The sequence below is a fragment of the Cetorhinus maximus genome, chromosome 25 (assembly GCF_964194155.1).
Source record: "Cetorhinus maximus chromosome 25, sCetMax3.hap1.1, whole genome shotgun sequence".
NCBI classification, from domain to species: domain Eukaryota; kingdom Metazoa; phylum Chordata; class Chondrichthyes; order Lamniformes; family Cetorhinidae; genus Cetorhinus; species Cetorhinus maximus.
In genome coordinates, this window is record NC_135903.1 from 15,327,208 (window position 1) to 15,351,548 (window position 24,341).

The 24,341-nt window shown below is 44.9% G+C and overlaps 1 protein-coding gene across 1 annotated transcript; it reads left to right on the top strand.

Annotated features, from left to right (window-relative positions):
• The first annotated feature begins 15,738 nt into the window (after positions 1-15,738).
• On the top strand, positions 15,739-16,125 carry LOC144667693 (histone H2B type 1-A-like). The gene has a single exon (XM_078529146.1). It carries the CDS (start codon positions 15,739-15,741, stop codon positions 16,123-16,125), a length of 387 nt encoding a protein of 128 aa, XP_078385272.1.
• Positions 16,126-24,341: the final 8,216 nt, after the last annotated feature.

Consider the following 24,341-nt stretch of genomic DNA (forward strand, 5'->3'; position numbering starts at 1 on the left):
AAAGCTCACACAGAATGGCTGCCTGAAACATATTTCCCATACTGTCGGTTAATGGAAATGATGCACCAGCATCTTATTTCTCTTCCGAATGCAGGTGCATTATCAGTGTGGGAGTTGTTCTCTGTATTTAACGCTACCATACCTGACCTGGAAGTGTCTGATGTTGTGACTTGTTGCAAAGTGGAAAGAAATGTACCATACCGCTGTCATCCCTCACCTTAATGAGCAGATACAGCAGACGAATAGATCAGGTTTTAGACAGCTCCAGTCCTGATATTTCTGGCAGTTTATCTACCTTAGCTGACAGTCGTTGGCAATATTTTCTTACAGGCAAGAGCATAAATAAGTGAGAGAGACAATAACAGAGCATGAGGGAGTGAATTCAAAAGTTAAGGAGTGAGGGAGAAAAGTAGCAGAATGAATGGGTGAGAGAATGATGGAGCCCCTGGTTCCTTTTTGGTTATGGTACAGTCAACATAAATTAAGTCAATAGGTCATTTGCTGATCAACACGAATATCCATTTTGCTGAATCCTGTCTGTTCTGGTAGAGTTAAAGATCCCCTGGCACTGTTAGCTCTCCTGCAACATTCCTCAATTAACACAATCAAAAACAGATTATAACTGATCATTTATCTCAGTGCTGTTATTGGACCTTGTGGTATGTATGCTGAGGTTAGCAGGGCAAGTATAAATTCTCTTGAGGGTGTAGGGAGTGAGGCATGGCTACAAGTGTGTTCCAAAATATGGAGGTCACAAATATGTCTGGAGTAAAAATGCTCAAAAACATAACAGATGCTACATCCAACTAGTTTTTATTCAACAACCATGGATGTTCATTTTCCAGCAGAGACAACAACTACGCAACCATGAACAAGAACCATTTTACTATAGATCTATGATATGTCATTACAATGAAAATACAGTTGGGCACAAATTTGCCATAAATTAAACTGTAGGTTCACCCAATAATGTAACACTTTTCATATATGGAAGATTATTCTTCCCTCAATTGCTTGCAGAAAAATTCTGAGCTTTTGTGGACATGTATTAGTATTGGTCATTCCATTAAAGTGATTGTTAAGTTGTACTAAACAGTTTGGTTTGGAGCCAAATTTCTTCTAGCTGCCTCCCAGATCAGACTCACATTCCTCCATCTTGCCCCTACCTAGTTCAAGTCGCGCTTGCATCCAATTCTCTCCCAGTCCATGCTGGTACTTTTCACTCCTCCAAGCTCACATTGGTATTCTTTGGCTAGGATTTTCAGCTCAGCGTGGGCGGCCGCCCAACATGCCCGAGCGTGAAGTAGCACGTTGACAACGTCGGGCGAGTGTCCCGACGTCATTGCGCACTCACACGATATTTCGGTCGGCGGGCACGCGCGAGAGTCGGCAGCACGCCCGCCAACAATATCGAGGCTTATTAAGGCCCTTAAGCAGGTAATTGAGTTGAATTTTTCACTGCCCATCCAGCCTTACGGTTGGCGGGCGGGTGAATACGTCTGACAGCCTTTACAGTTTTTACGAAACTTCATCCACGGGCGGTATGAGGTTTCCAACAGTGAGTAAAAAAACAATAAAAATGTTTAAATTCATTTTAAACATATCCCTCTTCATGTGACTAAGTCACATGTGGGGACATGTTTATATTATTTGTTGATTCTTCATTTTTCATTTTAAAAATCTTCAGCTCCCTGAGGCAGCTCTGCGCCTTCAGGGCGCTTTCAGTGAGCGTACCCACTGCACATGCGCAAACTTCAGCACTCGCGCTCCTCCCACCCCCACCCCGGCAGCGCTGAGGCTCTCCGCATGCGTTTCAGTCTGGCTGGCCATTAACTGGTTCCCAGGCCTGCCCACCACGCCCGCCCGATGAGGGGAAAATCCTGCCCTTTGTTGTGTTTAATTGTATGTAGTTGGTGAGCATCACTGAGGATTCACTTGTGTACTTATGGGCTAGATTCTACCCGCCTTATAAAGACAGACTCAATGGGGGCTGCTAAAATGGCGGCAGAAGGCCTTGGAAGGGGAGCCTGATGTCTTCCAACTGCCATGGCAAATTTCCAGCTGCCAGTACCTCAGTGGTGTGGCTGCCTAGAATTATTTCAATAAGTGCCCAACTAAGGGCCATCTCCTGCCCCTGTTGGCACTTTACTGGCATTAGGAGGGATTGCTGCAGCATTGGGAGACTGCCAGATAAACTCCACATTGGCAATGGCGTCCCTCATGGCAATGATGCCACCTGCCTGCCAGCAAGGTGGGAACAAACATACCCTGTTTTCGAGGGTACCTCGGCAGTGAGGTGCCCTTTCCTTCTTCCTGCAACTTTAGCAGTGACCATTGCTAACGGAGAAACTGCCAAGACTGCAGCACTGCCAACCCTCTGATTGGACAGACAGCTCTGGGAGGTGCACTGCCAGTAAAATGCCACACCAGGGTCCTGCTGCCGCCTGGCAAGGGGTCGGGTCCCACTTTTAATCCCGGTGATGATACTTCTTACCAGTTAATATAATCCAGCCCTATAAATAGGAACAGACTGAAATTGTGGTTGTTGGCTTATGAAGTGCATGTTTGTAATGTGTACCTTTGTAAATGATAGCTTATAAAGGTATGTACAAATTGGCTCCAATTCTATCCTTCACCACCCGGCTTTCTGGAATTGAACACTCTTCTTCCTCTCCTCCCTGTCCATGCTAATCCTCCTCTTCCATTCCTCCCAGTTCACGCTAAAATTCTTCATTTCATTTCGCCCACTATTCAAGGAGTCACACCTTTCCCTCCTCCCCTCCCATTACCTTGTTAACACTTCCAATTTCTTCCTATTCTCATTTTAATGCTGCTGTTTTTGATTGGTTGATTTTCATATGCTGTGGAAGGGAAAATGGAAAAAATTAAGAGAAGAAAGACTTGCATCTTTCATGACCTCCAGACACCCAAAAGCAAGTTACAAGTTATGAAGTATCAATGAAGGGAATCATTTCAAGTCCTGAACTCCCTGTCGATCGTGTGGGTCACTGATTAAAGCACCAGCAGCTGATAGGAAGGAGTGAGGAACAGCAGTGAGGGTTGGAGTCAGGAGCAGCGCTGATTTTTATTCACAAATGTGGAAAAGCTGAACATTGAGTCTGAACCACTGACCTGACTGCATAAAGTGCAGATGGTTGGCATGCCTGGTCATTGCGTGTGGTGGAATCAAGTGTTATGCCCAGTACCATTGTAAGATCCTCAAGATGTCCTCACTTAAATAAAACAGGATATTATCGCTTTGCCAATGGATCCTGTCAGATAACAACTCCATGGAGTCAAATTAGGCCCATCCATTATAGTCACGATCATCGGATCCACTCTTAAGTTCTCCATTGGCATGCTATTTCAGAGGGGATAACGTGAGACAATGTTCTGATGTATTGATATCGATTAGGCATTGGATTGAGACAAGGGAGCAGTCAGAAAGTGGGGACTTTCACTTCAATCTGAATCTGCTTTCAAACCAAGGTCGCAGATTTGAAAGGCTCTTTATTCTACACAATGCCACCCAGAATCTTCAGAACTTTATTTTTGACACAGTCCAGGATGCTCCAATGATTCTTTATCTCATCTGATTTAAGCCTGGCCATGTGAAGGTTCTTCCTTCCACAATTAATCATCTTCCGTTCTCAATGTGTTTCTGTGTTGATGCAGTGCCTCAGCTGGATTGTTCGCTAATCCTGCTGTTTGCATTTTCCTTAATCAATAAGATGTAAGGGTCCTGAAGGAAAATCAAGAGGTGGAAACATAATCAATTCTTCATTCTCTTAATGCAAGGGACATTTAACTAGTGGCACCACACAATTAACCTTGAAAAGGAAAGCAGTCTTTTCTTTAACTGTTACAGTGTGACAAAAGCAACTTTGCTTTGCCAGTAGTTGATGTTTTTCCTCCCAATTTCTTTTCTTTGGCTCCTGAAGTCTTGTTGAGGCTCTGAGCGGGGAATGAATGGGTTGGGGTGTATGACAACTCTCCAGCACCTCACTCAATTGGGCTTTGTTAGCTATTTGACTGCAGGGGGCATCAGAGCTGAGCTTGATCCTGTTCTTGCCTGAATACTGACAGGCATTTATTAACCGGGGCCAGAGGATAATGTCAGGAATGAGAATCCTGGCTTGTTCTCCCTTTCCTATTCCAGTAAGACTGAGGCCAATTACACTATTCATATCGCCAGCCTACCAGACTGGTGGACTGGAAGCCCTATGTATAATGGGCCGTTACAGTGGGGATAAAGTAACAATGGTAACTGTGCTATATACTGCAAAGTAAAATAGAGAGGAAAGCCAGGGCAATTATGGGCAGAATTTTGCCCTTGGCGTGCGGGCTTGGCTGGGGTGGGCAGGGGCGGTCAGGAAGCTGACCACCGCCCGCGATCGGCACCGCACCGCGATTTCATAATTAAGGCCCGCCCAGCATGGAAGATGAGTGGCAGCGCTGAGTGCTGCCTGTGCACAGAGCTGCTTCAGGGAGATGAAGCGCTGTTCGAAAAAAAAAATACAGAAAATAAAAATGTCATAAATCATGGCCCTGTCACATGAGCAGGGGCATGTTTTTAATTCAAGTGTAAAATTTTTATTTGATTTTTATTTGCTTTAGGAAACTGCATTCTGCCCGTGGATGAGTTTTCCTAAAAAGCGCAAAGGCTGCTTGGCCTTTTCGCCCGCCCTCCAACCGTATGGCTGGACGGGCAGCGTAAATTTGAATTTAATTTCATTTTTACTGGCTCTAACAGGCCTTTTAATTGTCAGCGGGCGCGCTGTTGACTCTGGCACATGCCCGCCAAACGAAATATCACGCGTCATTTTACGCTCGGCCAGTTTGGGCGCGCGCCCGCCCGCTGAACTTAATATTCTGCCCTATACGTTCCAGCGTTGTGAGTTACCTTACAATAAACCAAAACTTGTAAGACACTTTATCTCATTTGTACTGTGCACTGCGTGGTTTTAGGGACCACATTTTCAAAAGTAAGTATACGATTATGCTCTCCTAATTATATATAATATTCTGTGGAGGAGGCACATGAAAGGCAATCTAGCATAGCATGAAACTTAGCTCAGTGTGAACAGCAGAGAAAAAAGGCGCCCTGTTGTAGCCTTGATTCCGTTGCTCCATGGGAAAAGAGAGCAACAATAGTGAGACACACAAAGGGATTCTGACACTTATTGCTCTTAGTGGGTTTGTGTTCCTAAATTGACATTGCTCAGTGACATGTCCAGTGCAAAGTGCTTGTAAACTATTGCACTATCTAATACTAAAATAATACGATGATGCAAAGTTGTAAAACTCCTTCTATTGTCATATCCACATGCACTCGTCACTTTATGACATTGCCATTGGTGTTGACTTCAGGGAGGCACACACTGTGTAACTTTGATTTCCTCCCTCCGTTTCCTCCCTCCCCAAAGTCCCCACCTCCTGCTTGGATACCAGGCATGTTGGTGGCCCTCATGAATGTGACCGTTCTTCTAATATGAGCTGAGACAGTGATTGCTCTGAGGGCGGGATGGGGAGCGGGGTAGTTGAGTGGAGGGGGGGTGGGGTGCGCAGGTGAAATTACATATGAGTTCACTCCAATCCTCACTTGACATCTCTGATATTAAGGGCAATTAGGGATGGGCAATAAATGCTGGCCTAGCCAGTGACGCCCTCATCCCGTGAATGAATAAATAAAATAAAACTACCTCGGCCTGGTGGAAACCAGGTCCTGAAGCAGGTCACTTCTCAACGGTTGTTCCTTAGCCAGTCACAACCAACATACAACATGGTGGCAGCTGTGAAGGACTCCAAAACCTTTGAAAATCAACTTTAAAGAAATTTGCAAGTCTGACCTGATAAAAGGCACCAAAAGTGAAGACTTTGGTAAGACAGATCAAAATCTACAAAAGAGCTCCATAGAAGATGTGGAGGCAGAGACAGGCAGAAAAATCAACTGTTCAGATTACTAAGGGCTGCACCACAGCACGTGGTGGTCTGTGAAAAATCCTGGTCCAGCAGCAGAGTCAAAGCACCCAGCAATGATTGAGGAAAGGTGAGCGTGCCTTGTAAAAGGCTCAAAATCTTCAATTTAATGGCGCGAAAAGGAGGCAGTGCTGGGCAAATTCCATTTCTAGTGTGCGCGGGTTTTGATACACCCCGCAGTCCGGGTCCAAGGTCAGCACCACTGCACATGGCGACCACGCGGCAGCAGTGAAAAAATAATCATCTGCTTAAACACAATTCCCCAGCAGGAGGAAAGCAGTGAACAGAGCTTAATAGCAACTTCCAGCAAATAGTTTAAAAACTCAGCAAAGTTTAAGGAACAAATACCAAGGAGGGTCAGCAACTGCAGCACATATTTGCGAAAAGCTGGTTTGCATGGGAAAGCTCCATTGCAGCAACAGAAGTTTAAAAAAATCAATGCACACCTCCTACAAGCTTAAAGCAGCTATGGATTCCAAATTCATATTACCTGAGGGATTTGGGCATATGGAAGGACCAAATCAAACACAGAATTGAGCACTATGGAGGAAAAGATTTTAAGATTCCGAATTTCTTCTGGATTGGACAATAAGTCTGGGGCTGAACAAGTCAATACATTATTGTACTCTTTTGGAGCAATTGCGGATGATGTTATAGCAAGACAAGGCATTAATGAAACATCAGACAAATTCAAAGCAGTCTTAAAAGCCTTTGATAATTATTTTAATTTACAGAGTAACAAGATATTAGAAAGGGCCAAATTCAACAAAAAGTTCCAGAAAGCACATGAATCAGTATATGTCTTTATCAATGACCTATATTGACTGGCTGACAGTTGCAAATACGGTGATCTTAAAACATCTGATCTGATCTGATCTTAAAAAGTGAGAGACTACATTGTAGTTGGTATTACTGATGACACCCTATCTGACCTACTGCAATCCAAAGAAGACTTAACTTTGTAGAAGGCAATACAGCTGGTGAGACAAACAGGGGCCCATAAACAAAATAGAGGCATACTCAGGGGAGAAGAAAAACTGTGGCTCAGTAAACTCCCAATGACAGTGCAACCTATTAAACAAAAGAATGTCAAAAATACTCCAGGAAAGCGGACACCTTATGGAACAAAAGTTCAAGACGCCATTAAGCCATGCCAGCGCTGTGGCACCAAAAAGCCTCACAGGCACGAACAGCATCCTGCAAGCATTTCAGGATACTTCCATTCTGAAAGGTATGGACACTTTGGAAAGATGTGCAGAGCTTAAACCTCTAGATACACAGAGGATAACAAGAGAAGTTTCACACACAAGACCATCAATGAAATCGAAGAATCTCAAAAAGAAGAGGAAAAAAAGGTTTCCTAGGTGAGATCAAAAACCCCAGATACATATTCTGGAATGCAGATATTTGTGTCAATGGACATATCACTAATTTCAAATTGGAGCAGGTATAACAGTCTTGTCTGACAAAGAACCATTACTAGTGACAGGCGCCTGAAGCCAACCACAACCCAATGTGGCCCAGGACAGATCAAGCTACAGGTGAATGATATGTTGCAAGCAACACTCCAATACAAGAGCAAACAGATACAGGAAACATTATATGTCCTTCAAAATCAGGGGTTCTCTCTTCTAAGTCAGAAAGCCTGTGTCAACTTCAATCTCATCCAAAAGGTTGAGGAAATCAATCATCAAGGATCTGGGACTGACTTTGAAAAGGATTTTCCGAAACGATTCACTGGCCTAGGAAGATTGAAGACTGAATACAGCATAACACTGAGGAAAGATGCTAAACCCATGTGTCTTTTCACACCAAGGAAGACATTGCTTCCACTCATGAAACAGGTCCAACAGCAACTTGAAGAGATGACCAAGATGGTCAGACCCATCACTAAGCCTACAGAGTGGTGCTCTGAAATAGTTCCAATTCCTAAACCAAATGGATCGCTTCGCATCTGTGTGGACTTGACTCAACTCAACAAGGCTGTAGTGAGGGAATTTCACCCAATGTCCTCGATGGACGACAGCTTGACCAAGCTATCCAAAAGTACAATTTTCTCAAAACTGGATGCCAATAGCTGCTTTTGGCAGGTGCCATTAGATGAAAAATCTAAATTATTAGCAACCTTTTTTACTCCATTTGGCAAGTTTTGCTTTAATCATCTACCATTTAGTATATCCTTGGCACCTGAGTTTTTTCAGCGAAAAACATCTACCATCTTGCATGGCCTTAGAGCTGTAATATGCCACATGGATGCCATCCTTGTCCATGGAGCAACCGCTGAAGAACACAACTGGAGGCTTAAAGCAGTTTTGAACCACCTGCAAGAAGAAGGCCTGACACTTAATGATAAGTGTGAATTCTCCAAGAGGTCCATTTAATTTTTAGCCCACATTGTGAGCAGCGAAGGCATAATCGAGAGTGAACATCGAGACAGACCCCAAATCATTAGTCTCATTACTGGGTGAAAAGGAACTCCCCAGAAAGCCCCCGAGAATCCAGCGATTCTGCCTATGAGTAATGCGCTTTGCTATGAGACAGTGTGTGTCCAGGGCAAGTTACAAACTACAGCGGACACATTACCAGGGCCACAGCCGATCCTCCTGCACCACAGAGTATCAACCGAATCAACGAGATCGAGTCCTATCCTCGGTTCATGGCAGCAGAATTTCCAACGAGCTCAAAAAAGCTACAACAAAATATGCCAGGAGCAGATGTAGGATGAGGACTGCATTCGCATTCATCAATACTGCAAGCAAGGTTGGTCACAACAGAATTCCGGTGGAACACTAATGAAAATATACTTTGAACAAAGGAAGCACTTTGCCATAATTGATGATCTGCTGGTGTACGATGAGAGGTTGGTGATTTCAGTCTCACTCTAACCAGAGATTCTAGAAAGAATTCACCGGGGCTACATGGGCATTAAAAAATGAAGAACACGAGCCCAGTCTGCTATGTGGTGGCCGGGAATATCAAGATTGATAGAAGAAATGATCTCATAGTGCCAGGTGTGCGCAGTGAACAGATCAGATCAAAGGGAGCCCCTTATCCCCACTCAGTTCCCCACTAGACCATGGGAACATCTGGGAATGGATCTATTTACGTACAATGGGAAATCCTTCCTTATAATCATTGATCACTTCTCCAGGTGAAACGAGGTGAAGCGTTGGCACAATCTGACCAGAGTAGGTTGTTAGGGCATTGAAAGGAGTCTTTTCAGTGCACAGCAATCCAGGCTAGATGGTGTCTGACAACAGCCTGCAATTCGCTAATGACCACTCCACCCATTTCGCCAAGAACTATGGATTCCTACAACTCACCAGTTCTCCGAGGCATCCCCAATCCAACGGCAAGGCAGAAAGGGGTGTCCGCGCTATTAAAACCTCTTAACGAAGAATGAGGATTTTCCAATGACAGATCTCCTCCACTACAATGTGGATTGGCACAGTCTGAACTGCTGATGGGCAGAACATTTATAACACAGCTTCCCATCCTACACAAGAAATTGATCCCCAGGGGAGATGTCCTAGATTATCAGGGAGTTCAAGACTGACAGCAGACCTACAGAAGACAGCCGGCTTCCAATTATAACCACAGGTACTGCACTGGAAGCCTGCCCAGGTTGAAGGAAGGAGACAAAGTATGGGTAATATACTGAGGCAGAGAAGGAGTCATTGATCAAAGGGATGATGATCAACAATGATTTATTTAATACGTACTACAGAAGGCACAATAAGGAGGAACAGGAGAAATCTTACCCTCATTCCTCAAAGCGAGCCATCCATTATACATTTGGAAGAGCCAGATGTTGAGTCACAAACTGACAATGTAGCAGATACTGTAACTCTTACCGAAGACCAACCAAATCAAAATAAAGAAGTCCAAAGACAGACGACTGATATTCCAAGTCTGACAAGAGCACGATCAGGGAGGGTTGTGAAACCTCCTAACAGATTGAATCTATGAAGTCAGAAACTTGGGGGGAGATGGGGCAGTATGTAAATATAAATGTAAAATATATTTGGACAAAGATTGGGGGGGTGGGAGGAAGATGTAGTATTAGGGTGTTCAGGGTGAAAGGGTTCATGTGTGGAACTGGAGAAACATACCATCCTCATGATGATGTTAGAGACACAGGACCAAGAGTGGAGAGAGAGAATACTTCTGGCTTAGACAGAGTGACACCTGGTCATGTATATCTTTGTATAGTTACGTTTACCAGTAAACAAGTTTTCGTCTCAGCAGTTGTTCCTCAGCCAGTCAAAACCAACATTCAACAGTGATTTGCCACATGATCTGAACCTCATGATCGTTTACATCCTCAAAAACATTTCAAACCAGCGATTACTCTTTCTATACGATGGTGTAACTTCAATTCCTTTGGTTGATATCATGGTATGGCACAAACCATTCGATTCCTGCTTTCTTCCTCTTTGCATCCATTCGCATTGCACAGGTGTAAGTGCCAGGTCAGTGTATTCTGAGACAAACAATTTGTTCTGCTCACCAATTCAGAGGCACTATAATCAGTCAATTTACACTAGGAAGTGTCTTAAACACAAAATCAAAGACTGTCCTCCCGACAAGAATAACAAGTGTTCAAGATAATAAGCAGTTACTGTCATAATTGCACCAAGGAGGAACCAACACCCCTGTGAGGAGGGAGGATTGAAAGCAATTCCCATAGCTTGCAATTGAATGACAACAAGAAAGTAATGGCCATTGCAGCTTTAAGGGATGCCTTCCCAACATGCAAGTACCTGGTTCGCATTATACATCAATGCAGAATAGGCAAGCTTGGAGTAGAGTGAAAACAACCATGTCTTTTACTGGAACTCTGTTGTATGCTAATTGTGTATGGAAAGTTTTTCTCATCCCTGCCTAAAACACCTCCCCAAACGGTAAAATAACATTGAGAATGTTTCAGAACTCACATATAATTTTACATCATGCTGGGCCAATTGCCTCCCTTGGCAGGATATTTCCATAGCCTCAGCAGGTCAGGAACCATCACATTCCGTAACAGCATTTGAGGATCTGTACTTATCCTCATAACCCTCATTCCTATTCCGAATCAGGTATTCATCTTGGAGCGGCTAACTGATCCAGTCTTAACTGCTAAGATAGAAATTTATTCAACATTTCCAATATTCCATGCATCAAAGATAAAACAATTCCTTCTAATCTCAAGTCTTGCTTGAGGCTTGTTAACTTTATACTTCTGTCCTTTAGTTCCTTGCTTATGGTCCAAGTTAAATATTATCTTGAATTTATATTATCTACTTCTTGCTACATTTTAATGCTTGGATCATGTCTCTGTTCAATCTTTTCTCCAGCGAAAGCAAGGTCCAAGTTATTTCTCTTCATAATTTGGAGCCCTTAGTCTCAACAATCTCATCAAATTATCAGTTCCTTTTGAAAGTTAGGTGCTCAATCCCACATGAAATATTAAACAAAAACAGAATTATCTGGAAAAACTCAGCAGGTCTGGCAGCATCGGTGGAGAAGAAAACAATTGACGTTTCGAGTCCTTATGACCCTTATGCTGAAGGGTCATGAGGACTCGAAACGTCAACTGTTTTCTTCTCCACCGATGCTGCCAGACCTGCTGAGTTTTTCCAGGTAATTCTGTTTTTGTTTTGGATTTCCAGCATCCGCAGTAGCTTTTAGCTTTTTGAAATATTAAACGTTGACTCACCGATGATCTATTCACAGGTATTTTACAGTCAAACGCTCTTAAAATTATTCCAGTACATAATCATTACTGTTGATACTATCCTCAAAGTTCGTTCAGCAAACCACAAAAAAAAAATTGCTCTCCCACCTCCCTTTTGCACAGATGCAGGACATGCCTTCATATACACAAATTTGTTGGGAGGAGTCACTTTCCTGGCCTGCACACAAGCAGCCCAGGCCTGGCCCCTGACAGGACCCAGCAGCTGGAAGTGGGGCAGGAAATTTAGCTGCTGCTGCAGCCTATGAGGCCTACAGGAATGACGACGGATGTGTGGAGGCCAACTGGCTGCCATCCAAAACCATGAGCTGAGCTCTGACGTGGCATCCCTGAAATTAAGGTAAGAGACTGACTCACAAGGCTGCTCCTCTCTAATCCCTGAGCTGAAATGGGTGAGGAACGAAGGTGTAAAGCTTGTTTCTTTGGCATATCCCTCCAATCGGCATTCTGCCGGCAAAACTAGAGGAAAATGAGGTGCAAGGAAAGAAAATTGACTCCGCATTTGCCAAAATTTCTGTCAAGTGTAAGAGACAAGTTTCAGTTTAGAAAAATTATTCCATAAGAAGTAACCTCATCAAAGTACATAAAATAATGAATGGTAATCCATAAAGTTAAAGTCCGGCTGTTACACAGAGATAGAAATATGCGAAAATTTAATATAGAGCAGATAGCAAAGAAAGCTTTTTACTTAGTCAGAACTTTATTTATCAGTGCACTCTGCTTTCTGTGGCTAAGACAGTTTTTACTAATTAGCTAATTTCCCTGAGCCTTAATCTTCTTCAGAATCCTACTGTCTTTGGAGTTCCATCAAGTGCCTCCTGAAAATTCAAGTTGATTCTAACCCCTGAATTTCCCTTGTCAATTAATTTAGTTATCCTCCTCAAAGCATTCCAACAGATCGCATATGTTGCTTGAAAATCCATACAGACTAATCTTTATGGTTTCTACAATTCTGTTAATGAACATTGATAGCATCCCCGTGGACTAGGTTGAACATCAGCATGCTACGCACAACTCAGCAACTCGATCAATAACTGGCAATAACTGAGACAGACAAGTTTGTGAATACCAATTGAGTCTGGAATCTAATTTCGTGACCCTCAAGCTGAGGAGACTCCACACTATACTGATTGAACTGCTGTGGGCTGCCTAATATAGGCTTTGGCAGCTGTTGTTAATCGAGGCGAGAAATCAAGATGCTTCAAGGAATCACAGGAAACCCATGCCCCCAAATTGCAAACAAACTCCAATTGATTGGGACAGGTCGTGGCATGCAGTTTGAGTGGTAGGAGGTACATTAGATGATTAGCTGTCATGTTCTGATGGATGAAATTGCAGACAGTCTAATTCGTGAGACCGAATAAAGCCCTTTGTTCTCGACTATGGATAATCCCACAACGTTGATGATCCCCCTCCGATAATCCACTTCCTGAAGGAGGCAGCAGCAAAACATGCATTAGTTGACCAGACTGTAAAAGATAAAGCTGACAGGGCTGTGGAAAATTAGCTGTCAACCTGTGTGAGTCTGACTGTGTTTAAGACAACATGTAGTCTCAGTGTAATTTCTGGCATTATTAGCTGACATGAGTAATTCACTCTGACATGAGCGATCACAGAAACATGAAAATGGTAATTTTCCTAATTGTCCATCAGCATTAGTAACCTGAGACAACTGAAGAATGTACTTCAAGTCATGTATTTTATTGCCTTTGAGTAGGCTCAATACTAAGCCACTCTGGGTTAGCTAAGATATTTTTGATCAATGCTTAGCCCTTAAAATTACTCAAAATGAAATGCATCAGTATATAGTACATGTAAACGAACAGACGCAGCACCCCAAGCTATAGGACATGGACAAAAAGAGGAAGGTTTTGATCTTGTAAAACTTCACTTGGTAAATATGATTCTGCAGTATTAGTCTAGGGAATGCTTGTTTCCTTTGTGCTTTAGAATGCAGTAATGTTGATTGGAATCATGCGTCATTGTCCCAAAACAGACCCATGCTTCTCCTCAGCCAGGCGCTGATCCAGGATCTCAGTTTCGATCAGTTTGCTCTTTTATTCAACAGCAGTGTAAACTATGGCCATTTTTAATTGGCACAAAAGGTCACCAGCATTCTCTGCACTTTTTTTGTCCTGAAGGGGCTGACATGTTGACTGCAGCTTCCTGGTTCTCAGCAAGCACTAACCCCCCTACATCCTCTCTGCACCCTACCCCACCCAGGACATGTACCATGTCATTGTTCTTTAAGTGCAAGTCCAACCAGCAAATAGTGCAGTCTTGCTCATGTACAGGAGCATCACATCCACACCCAAGCCTGGCATTAGCTGGCATCCTGTCAAGAATCAAGTAAAGCAAACACGACTAAACACCACTAAACACTGTCTTAGCTGATTATTTATACTTTACATTGGGTAGCACAGGAAAACATAACCACATATGCTTCAATCTAAAATCCTCAACTGAACCTTCCATTTTCTACTATGACCCCCCCTTTCTTGGGACCAACTCCAAACTTTTCCACAGCTGAGCCTTTTCAGGTCAAGCCTTCACTCGCAATTTCTGCTCCATGAATTAAACTGAAAATTAGAAACACCCATGTTTTCTAATAGCTCTGTTCTCCTGATCCACAGCTGTTCCACATCTCTTGGCAACTTTTTTTCCCTTGCCTTCTGAACTCAAGGCTTCCACACGAATTTGGTTGTTTCCAGCTCCAAGTCCAAAACATTCTGACTTCTCCGAGTTGAACTCCTTGGCCCAGATCTACCGGTCTCCAGATAGTCGGACACCGGACATGCCCCCCAGGATATATTACGGTAGCTCTTGGGCATCCCAATGCAATGACTCCATGGGAATTGCCCGGGAAGGGCAACTCCTCTGCTCCCCGGCACCCTCCAAAAAAGTCTCCAACTCTGAGTTAGAGAGAGAGAGACTATGGACGGTTCTAACTTACCTGGATAGTTATCCAGGAAATGTTAGGCATGAAAACCCCAGTGTAACCCGGGTAACTATACAACTGACTCCACTTCCCCGCAATCACTAACTCTGACCCCTCCCCCAACTCACCCTCCAACCCCTGATTCCCCCAACACCCTGACTACTCCCCCAGCTTCCCCCCAACCCAACAACTCTCTCAACCTGACTTGACTTGACCTGACCACCCGACTCCCCACTGACCCTCCCAACCACCCCCAACTTGACCTGACTAGTCCCCACCACCCAATTTCCCACAACTTGACCTCACTATCTTACCCATCCACGTACCCTACTTATCTTACCCACCCTACCCTTGTCCAAGCCCTACTCCCTTAACCACTTACTTTATACACCTTACCCACTGATCTACCTTAAGCACCTTACCCCCTTACCCACCCTACCTCTAACCATCCTACCCCCAGCAACCCTATCCCTTTACCCACTCAACTCACATACTTACCTTCCCTTCATAACTTTTCAAAGAAGATTTAGGACATTTAAACTCTTTACTTACCATAATACAGCAACTAGTGCTATAAAAAGGGGTGTGGATTTTGCATGGATTCTCTCTATTGGCTCCCTCCAAGGTTTCTTGAGCTACCAGAATTCTGCAGGATCTTGCATCTTGCTGAAAAATCGGAGGAAGGTAAGTGTGCATTTTTTTTGTCTAATCAAGGTTGGAAATAGGAAGATTCAGGCCCTTATCTCTGTCAGCAAAGCATTATAATAAAACCCACACATAAGGGCTGTTCTCTGTAACCTAATTCCATGGCAAGGTGGCATACCTGGGATGTTCCAAGCAGAAATTTATATTCATTATTTCTTACCTTCAAAAATAACCCCTTTGACTCTGTGACCCACATGACTCATTTATATCTCTAATCGAGAAAATGGCTTTTTTTTCCTAACTAGCACTCCTACCAAGGAACTCCCTTGTTTACAAGCTGTTTTTAGCTTCTTTTCACCTGGGAACTACATAAATCATTTAAATCTTTTTTTGAAGTAAGGGTAGGCCTCCTGGTTCTAGTTAGTCCAAGTTGAGTGGAATGCCTGAGGTAGTGGCTGCGGCTAAGGGCAGTGCATCCCACAAGGCATTGAAGCAGTTGCTGACTGAAGTCACCAAGAAGCCACCCAAGAAGCGGAGGAAATCTTGCAAGCAGAGCTATTCCACTTACACGTACAGGGTGTTGACCCAGGTCCATCCTTTCACCAGGATCTCATCCAAGGCCATGAGTGTCATGAACTCCTTCATTGTCAACATTTTCGAGTGCATCGCCTCCAAGGCCTCCCACCTCAATCACTACAACAAGTGCCACACCATCTCGGCCAGAGAGATCCAGAGTGCTGACCGCCTCATGCTGCTAGAGGAACTGGCCAAACACGCCATCTCTGAAAGCACCAAAGCAGTCACCAAGTATACCAACTCCATTTAGGTTGACCATTTTAAAGATTATGGTTGCATTTGGATCTTGTCCTTGATGCAATAGGACTGTACGGTGGTTGAGGAGCTAGAATGGATCTGATTTGCCCTCGGTTATGCCTCACCGTCACATCTCTGTGTGTAATTACTTCATAGGACCTTGGTTCTAAACAAATCCTTGTCACCTCAGCTGGTTGCCAGGTACCTTCTGCGGGATCCTAAATGTTAACTTGTTGTCCCAACGGTAAATTTGGCAATTCTGTACCTGCATTTCTATCATGTGTGTTGGTCATCTTCTTCTGTAGTTTTAAAAATTGCTGTTTAGCTTCTGAGAGAGTAGAATGGGTAAGAGTAGGAAAATTAGTATGCATTGGTCTGCCAAACATGAGCTCTTCCGGTGATGGAATAGTTTCACTTAAAGGTGTTTCTCTCAGATTTAACATCGCAACGTGTAGATCTTACTTGGTCTGTCTACATTTGATAATTAAAGGTTTCACTGTACAAATCATTCATTCAGCTAGGCCATTAGATCTAGGGTTATGGGGAGAAGAAGTAGTGTGATCGATATACCACTTCTCGCACATATCCTGAAATGGCTTACCAATAAATTGTAGACTATTATCTGTAATGATTGGCGAGATTTTCTGCACCCGCCTGCCGCTGCGATCTTCCGGTCCCACCGCAAGTCAATGGTCTTCTGGCTGGGGCGCTGCCTCACCCGCAGCAGGTGCCACCCGCAACGGGGCCGGAAAATCCCAGCCGATAGCCCTAGGCACATCAGATAAACTGAAAATAGTATTTAGAATGTGTGCAACAATTGTGCTTTGTGTAGTGTGCAATTGTCGATTAATGGGGTACTTGGTACAGTAGTCGATGATGACAATTAAGTCTGTGCCATGGACATGAAAGAGGTTGAATGTGATTTTGGACAAAGGATGGGCAGGAACTTCACACGGAATCAATGGTGCTTTGTGCTGATTTGGCATATGCTATTGACGTGCCTCATACTTCTTGACGATGACTTCAATGTCATTGTCCATACTCAGCCAATAGACTGCCCTCCTGCAAGTCTTCTCCACTGGTTTATGCCCATGTGTGAATGATGAAGTTGTTGAAGAATACCAGGTTGCAAAGATTTCAGTATGATGACCTGCCTGCATTAAAAAATGACTCCCCACGAGATGCCTAGCTCATCCCGATAAGGCCAAATGGTCTCACATGTTTGTGGATATGCTGAATTGAATCGGGCTATCCTTCAATTGTGGTTTTCCACAGTTTCTGTCATGTGCCATAGGTTTTTCTTTTTGTAGTATGCATGCTCCCAGACCTTTTTGCGAGGCATCTATCTCCAGGGCAGTTGTCTCCCCAGGATCGTAAAATTGGAATGTCAATGCTTCTGATAATGACTGTTTCAGTGCTTTGAAGAGGTATTGGAGGTCTCCATGCCATAGGAAAGGCACATCCTTTCTCAACAAATCCCTTAGCGATGAAGATTTTTGAGCACAATTGGGAATGTATGGAGACGAGAAATTAAAGAGACCGAGACATCTTCAAAGATCATCCTTATCTTGAGCAGTTGGCATGGTCTTAATGTCCTCTATTTTACTTGGATTGGGAATATGCCAGCCCTGGAGTAAATAGAACCGAAGAAATTGACCTGGTGCACATTGATGTCACATTTCAGACTGTTGAACACCAATCCTTCATTATGTACTGCTTGCATCAATAAACGCAGATTATGGTCATGTTCTTATTTTGTTCTTCCCACAACCACTGTATCATCTGCGATACAGATGCATTCTGGCACACTGCACGTAATGTGGTCCATGTGAGCTTGAAAGAGATCCTGGCTAACAGATAGCCTGAAAGGAAGTAGTTAGAAACAGTATCATCCGAATGAGGTACAAAATGTAGTAAGCTCTTGGGACTTCTCTGTGAGATGTACTGACCAGTGACCATACCTGACATCAAGCTTCAAGAAAAACTTTGCAGTTGCAAGTCTTAGATTTGATTCTTCTAATGTGAGTATTTTATAAGGGCAACATTTCAAAGTTGCATTTAAATTCTGTGGATCAAGGCTATACTGTCAATGATCCGTCCTTCTTTATGACACATGTGATTGAGCTGCACCAACCTGTGTGCTCTTGTACTCTTCTAATCATTCTGTCTTTCTCCATTCTGATGAATTCAGACTTCAATTTGTCTTGTAAGTGGATGCTTCCATGGAAGTGAATGCAATCACCAATTTGGAAATGCTGTCTGCTAGCTCTGCATTTGAAAAATCACTCTGCATCTGCTGACGAAATGGTCTATGGATTCTGTAGGCTGTTGTCGAAACGACATGAATTCTGGTCAATAAATACGGAAGTTTAAATTGATTTTGAACCGGTCTTCCAATGCAGTCCCCATATCTTTTGGGTATTTTTTGATTCATTCATGGGATGTGAGCGTCACTGGCTAGGCCAGCATTTATTGCCCATCCATAATTGCCCTTGAGAAGGTGGTGGTGAGCAGTCCCTGTGGTGTAGGTACACCCACAGTGCTGTTCGGGAGGAAGTTCCAGGATTTTAACCCAGCAATAGTGAAGGAATGGTGATATATTTCCATGTCAGGATGGTGAGTAGCTTGGAGGGGAAATTCCGGGTGATGGTGTTCCCATGTGTCTGCTGTCCTTGTCCTTCTAGATGGTAGTGGTGATGGGTTTGGAAGGTGCTGTCTAAAAAGCCTTGGTGAGTTCCTGCCATGCATCTTGTAGATGGTACACACTGCTGCCATTATGTGTCAGTGGTGGAGGGAGTGAATGTTTGTGGATGGAGTGACAATCAAACGGGCTGCTTTGTCCTGGATGGTGTCAAGCTTCTTGAGTCTTGTTGGAGCTGCACTCATTGAGGCAAGTGAAGAGTATTCCATCACATTCGTGATTTTTGCCTTGTGTGGACAGGCTTTGGGGAGTCAGGAGGTGAGTTACTCAATGCAAGATTCCAAATCTCTGACCTGCTCTTGTAGCCACAATATTTATATGGCTAGTCCAGTTCAGTTTCTGGTGAATGGTAGTCCCCTGGATGTTGATAGTGCAAGATTTCAGCAATGGTAATGCCATTAATTGTCAAGGGGCGATGGTTAGACTCTCTCTTGCTGGAGATGGTCATTGCCTGGCACTAGTGTAGAACGACTGTTATTTGCCACTTGTCAGCCCAAGCCTGGATATTGTTCAAGTCTTGCTGCATTTGGACATGGACTGCTTTAGTATCTGAGGAGTTGCGAATGGTGCTGAACATTGTGCAATCAGCGAACATCCCCACTTCTAACCTTATGATGGAAGGAAGGTCTTTGATGAAGCAGCTGAAGATGGTTGGGCCTAGGACACTACCCTGAGGAACTACAGCAGTGATATCCTGGAACTGAGATGACTGAACTCCAACAACCACAACCATCTTCCTTTAATTCCTTTTCTGTTAATCCAAACTTGTTCAGCCTGTGTAGACCTTCATTCCCAATTCCTAGGCAAATTTTTATAGCTTGCTTGTCTGATTCAGACACACATGAATGAAGAAACCATAGCTCTGTAAGCTTTTTAAACACTTTGAATTCAGATGCATCCCAATTCAAACTGGGGAATTTTATGGGCATTCTGACAATATCCCTTTGATATTCCTTCTTCTCTAGTACCTGGGGTGGGTGTCGCTGTAGCTGATATCACATGCTTTTCCAAAACTCCGCCCACAAAGACGAGTTCTGGCAAGAACGCACCTCGGAGTAACGGTGTCTTTGCTTTTTAATTATTCAATTCATTGTTCAGCAACTCCCGAAGCCACCCGTTGTAATTGAAACCTACTCTGGTCCGATTTTTATTATGGATTTTTTGTTTTTTTTGTTTGACTCTCCTTCACTCTCTCTCAATCTGACCCACGCCGTGGTCACTCACCTTTCCTAACTAAGCTAACCCGGTGTTAGTCCTCTTGACGCGCTGTCCCACTCACAGAACCGACAGGCTAGATGCTGCAATTTCACCATGGGACATCCGTCTGCGTACCAACTCCTCACTGAGCACTAGCTCTCCACTGGGTCTTTAAAGCTTTTCTTTGCAGTCATGACACTGTGTCCTCAACACTCTCCAATGCTGCAACTTTGTTGCAGCTTGACCAATATGTCAAGGGTCTTCTCATGCCATGTAGCACAATCTAAGGTTGTTCACCTTGTTGTGCCTGTATTTAACCTTGGGCTGTGTTTTTCTGGTTTGCCCATAGCTGGACCTGCCACAGGCAGGAACAGAAAATTTGGAAAGCCAGCCAAAAGTCCATTGATTTTCGGTGGCCCCGTGAAATCCTAGCCATGGGTAGGACCGGAAAATCCTGGCCATGCTGTCTCACCACTGCTGATCATCATGTTGTGTTATTATAATGATATAATACCTTGGGCTTATTTTCTGTATAAGACACAAGGCACCAATTGCTCATAAGGGATTGGGTAAACACTTTGTGGGTTCATTTATTAAGACTAGGCGCATGAGAACAGTTATACATAGGTATAAAGCTTGAAGACATCAGAGCTGTGTGTGCACTCTGCTCAAAGCAAAAGTGAAACTGAGACTGGATCACATGACACATTTCCCTTCTGGTGATGTCATGCTGATATCCCTTAAAGATATTTTCCATCACATTCGTCCAACTCTGGCCTCTCGCACATCCCCCAGTTCCTTCACCCACCATTGACAGTTGTGCTGTGAGACATATAGGTCTAAGTTCTGGAATTCCCTTTCTATACCGCTTAACCTCTCTCTCCTCCTTTAAGATGCTCTTTAAGACCTATATATTTGACCAAGCTTTGGTCACCTGTTCTAATATAAGGACAGAAGATATAGAAGCAGGAGTGGGTCATAAGTCCGCTCAAGCCTGCTCCGAAATTTGATAAAATCATAGCTGATTCTCAACCTCAATTGCACTTTCCTGCCTAAACCCCATACCCCTTGGCTTCTTTAGTCCAAAGATCCATTGATCTCAGCCTTGAATATACTCAATGGCTGAGCGCTACTGCCCTCTAGGGTCGAGAATTCCAAAGGTTCACAACCCTCTGATTGAAGAAATTTCTCTTCATTCCCATTGTGAAATGGCCAACCCCTTATTCTGAGACTATACCCCCATGGGGCTAGGCTCTCCATCCAGGAGAAGGAGCCTCACAGCATCTATTCTATCAAGCCCTCTCGGAATCTTATATGTTTCAATAAGATCACCTCTCATCCAAACTTCAGAGAGTATAAGCCCATTCCATTCAACCTTTCTTCCTTCTCATCTCAGGAAGACTCAAAAATCTCCTTTTGAGTCAGTGGGCAGAATTGTCCCCAGTTTGCACCAAGTACAGTAGCAGGCGGGAAAGACAACATTTTACCTGCCAGCCGTGATGGCGGATGTTCACACCTTATGGACCAACACCCGCCATATTATTTAAGCATTCCCAGGAAACATGCTGTTTCGATGGCGGCCAGGCTATCACTTGCCGGCCCGCCATAACCTTGGCGCTTCATCACGCCGGACGCCATATTTGAAGCCCAGCTGTGTGCATCACATCTCAGTGTTTCCAGCCCACGGCTGCTGCAGGGAAGATGTCCACGAAAGGCAAAAAGACTGCAGCCCGCAAGTTTATTGACCCGTCGCTTGAGTGCCTTTTGGATGCCATGGAGGCCTGCCAGGATATCCTCTACACCCGCTCTGGCCGCAGGATGGGCAGCGGCGTGACCAACCAGGCTTGGGAGGCAGTGGCAGCGGTGGTCAGTGCCAATGCCCTTCAAAAGGGGACAGCCACCCAGTGCCGGAAGAGGATGAATGATCTCCTTCGTTCGGCCAGGGTAAGTCACTCTTCTCATCACTCTCAACTCACGTGCTCACAAACCCATCACACATCCACAGGGATCTCACTCACTGCTGGTTCAAGGAACATCACCATTCACTCTCTCACACTCATTGCCATTGTCCTCATTCTGTCCATGGGACCACTCACCACCCACACGTGCCAGGTGTACTTATCATCTGGCATGGCCAATGTCCTGCTTATGCCCTCTCCATCACTATTCATGCAAGACAAGCTGGCACTCGACAAGAGGGAGAGGTTGCAGACCAGTGGAGGAATGCCTGAAATCAAGATCCTCACGACTTTAAAAACAGAGCCATCCAGGTGACTGGCGATGATCTGGACAGGTCCTGTGCTGACTGTGAGATCGGTGGTGCTGTGCCAAGTGAGGGTCCAGCAACGCAACATGCATCAGACAACCATGTTGTGAGTGATATGTCCTGTTTCACAGGCCACTGCCATGCACTAATTATCTCCCCTTCCTTCCACAGGCACATCTGGGAAACTGCTGATGGAGTCCATGACCCAGGGCCACCAATCAAGCCCTGAGGAAAGCCCTGAAGAACAATCTAGAAGCACCCTCCTTGAAATCCCGTCACAGTGCTTACTCACACCCTCCACCAGCACTGAGACAGACACCTCAGTGGGACCTAGCTTTAGAATAGCCACAGGATCACAATCTGGTGAGCACATTGCACTGTCCGATCCACATCAGGGGGCAGCAGGGACCTCCCAAGTGGAGGACTGCTGGCGGCCAGAAATTTGCTGAGTCCGAGTTAGATGAGGAGCCTTCGGACTCAGTCATGTCGCAGTTGCTGGAGCTGCAAAGGCAAACTCAGGAACATCAGGAAGGGATGTCTGCTGCACTCCTCAGATTGCAAGGCACGTTAGAGGAGTCCGTCCGCCTTCGGTCTTGAGGTGATAGCGTCAACGCACTGAGGTCAACACTGATAGGATGGTGACTACCAGGGAGAACTTGGTCCAGGGTGTTGCTCCTGCACTGCTGCGTGGGCTCAACTCCATTGCTGATGTCATAGTTGGTCTTCAACAGTGTGTATGAGAGAGGGGTGCTGGGCAGCTCGATCTCACTCCAGCTACCCCATGGTTCAAACTAACAGTGCAGCCTTGCAGTGCGGGTTAGGAGGGGTGCGAGTTGCAGCATGAGCCTCGTTATACCTTCGCTCTGCTGCAGTCTGAGGCCACCGCATGGGTGTCATCAGCCATGGCCTCTGTGGGTAGCCCTTATTCCTGCGGAGCCAACCCTGCAGCTTCTGTGGACCCTGGAAGATGCAGGCATCTGTGACCGACTGAGAATATAGGATTCGTGCACACTCACTGGAAACTGTGCGCATACCTGCAGGATGCGTTTCTGGTGGTCGCACACCAGCTGCATGTTCAGTGAATGGAATCCCTTGCGGTTTATGTAGTTGACCATGTGTTGTGACGGAGATCTGAGCGCCACATCAGTCGATTGCACCCTGCACCCGTGGGAAACCCGAGATCTGGGCGAATCCAATTGCTCTTACATCCTGGCAGTCTTGGCCCTGAGCGAAATGCACAAAGTTGTGTGCCCTCACAAAGATGGCATCTGTGACCTCATGGATGCATTTGTGGGTAGAGGCTTGAGATATTGCACAGAGGTCAACAGTGGTGCCCTTAAAGGAGCCACTGGTGTAGAAATTGAGCGCCGCTGTCACTTTCACAGCCACTGGCAGTTGATGCCCTCCATGTGCCCATGGTGCCTAATCCTTCAGTAGCTGGCAGATGTGACTGACCAGTTCCCTAGAAATGCATAGTCTTCTGTGCCACTGGTTCTCGGTCATCTGCAGGAATGAAAGTTGGCGACTATAGACCCTGCGTGTCTCTAGGCACCAATCAGCAGCGTGTGTGGGAGCCCTAGCCCCCCTTCTTCCAGAGGCTGCTGACCTTCCCTCTGCACAGTCAGGTGCCTCAGGCGCTCTCTCCTCCATCGTTTTTGCTCTCTGTAGGCCATCAGGCAGACAGCTAGTTTACCAGGCTCTATGCTCCTGACATACTCCTCCTGCAGGATGAAAGAGAGAGATATGTGCGTTAGCATAGGTGTACTAAGAACCTGTTCCATTTAAGTCTGAAGGCCCCTTAACCCTTCCCGGAGAGTGCTGGCCACCACTTGGATGGCCAGCTATTAATGCACTACATGGGTATCGGAGACCCCACCCACCACTGCCCCACTCCTCCTGACCGATTGGCGCTAGCTTCGCCCATTGGTCTGCATGCTGTGCTCTCAGCTCAGGTGCAGGCATTCTCCTAACCCTCACTGCAAGGCTGCACTGTTAACTTGAACCATGGGGAGACTGGTCCAAACTGGGATGCTGATATTGCAACGGGCTGTGAGCGCCTCCAGTG

Coding starts and splice junctions, on each gene's coding strand:
- LOC144667693 (XM_078529146.1), top strand. CDS start 15,739: ATGCCTGAGGTAGTGGCTGCGGCTAAGGGCAGTGCATCCCACAAGGCA.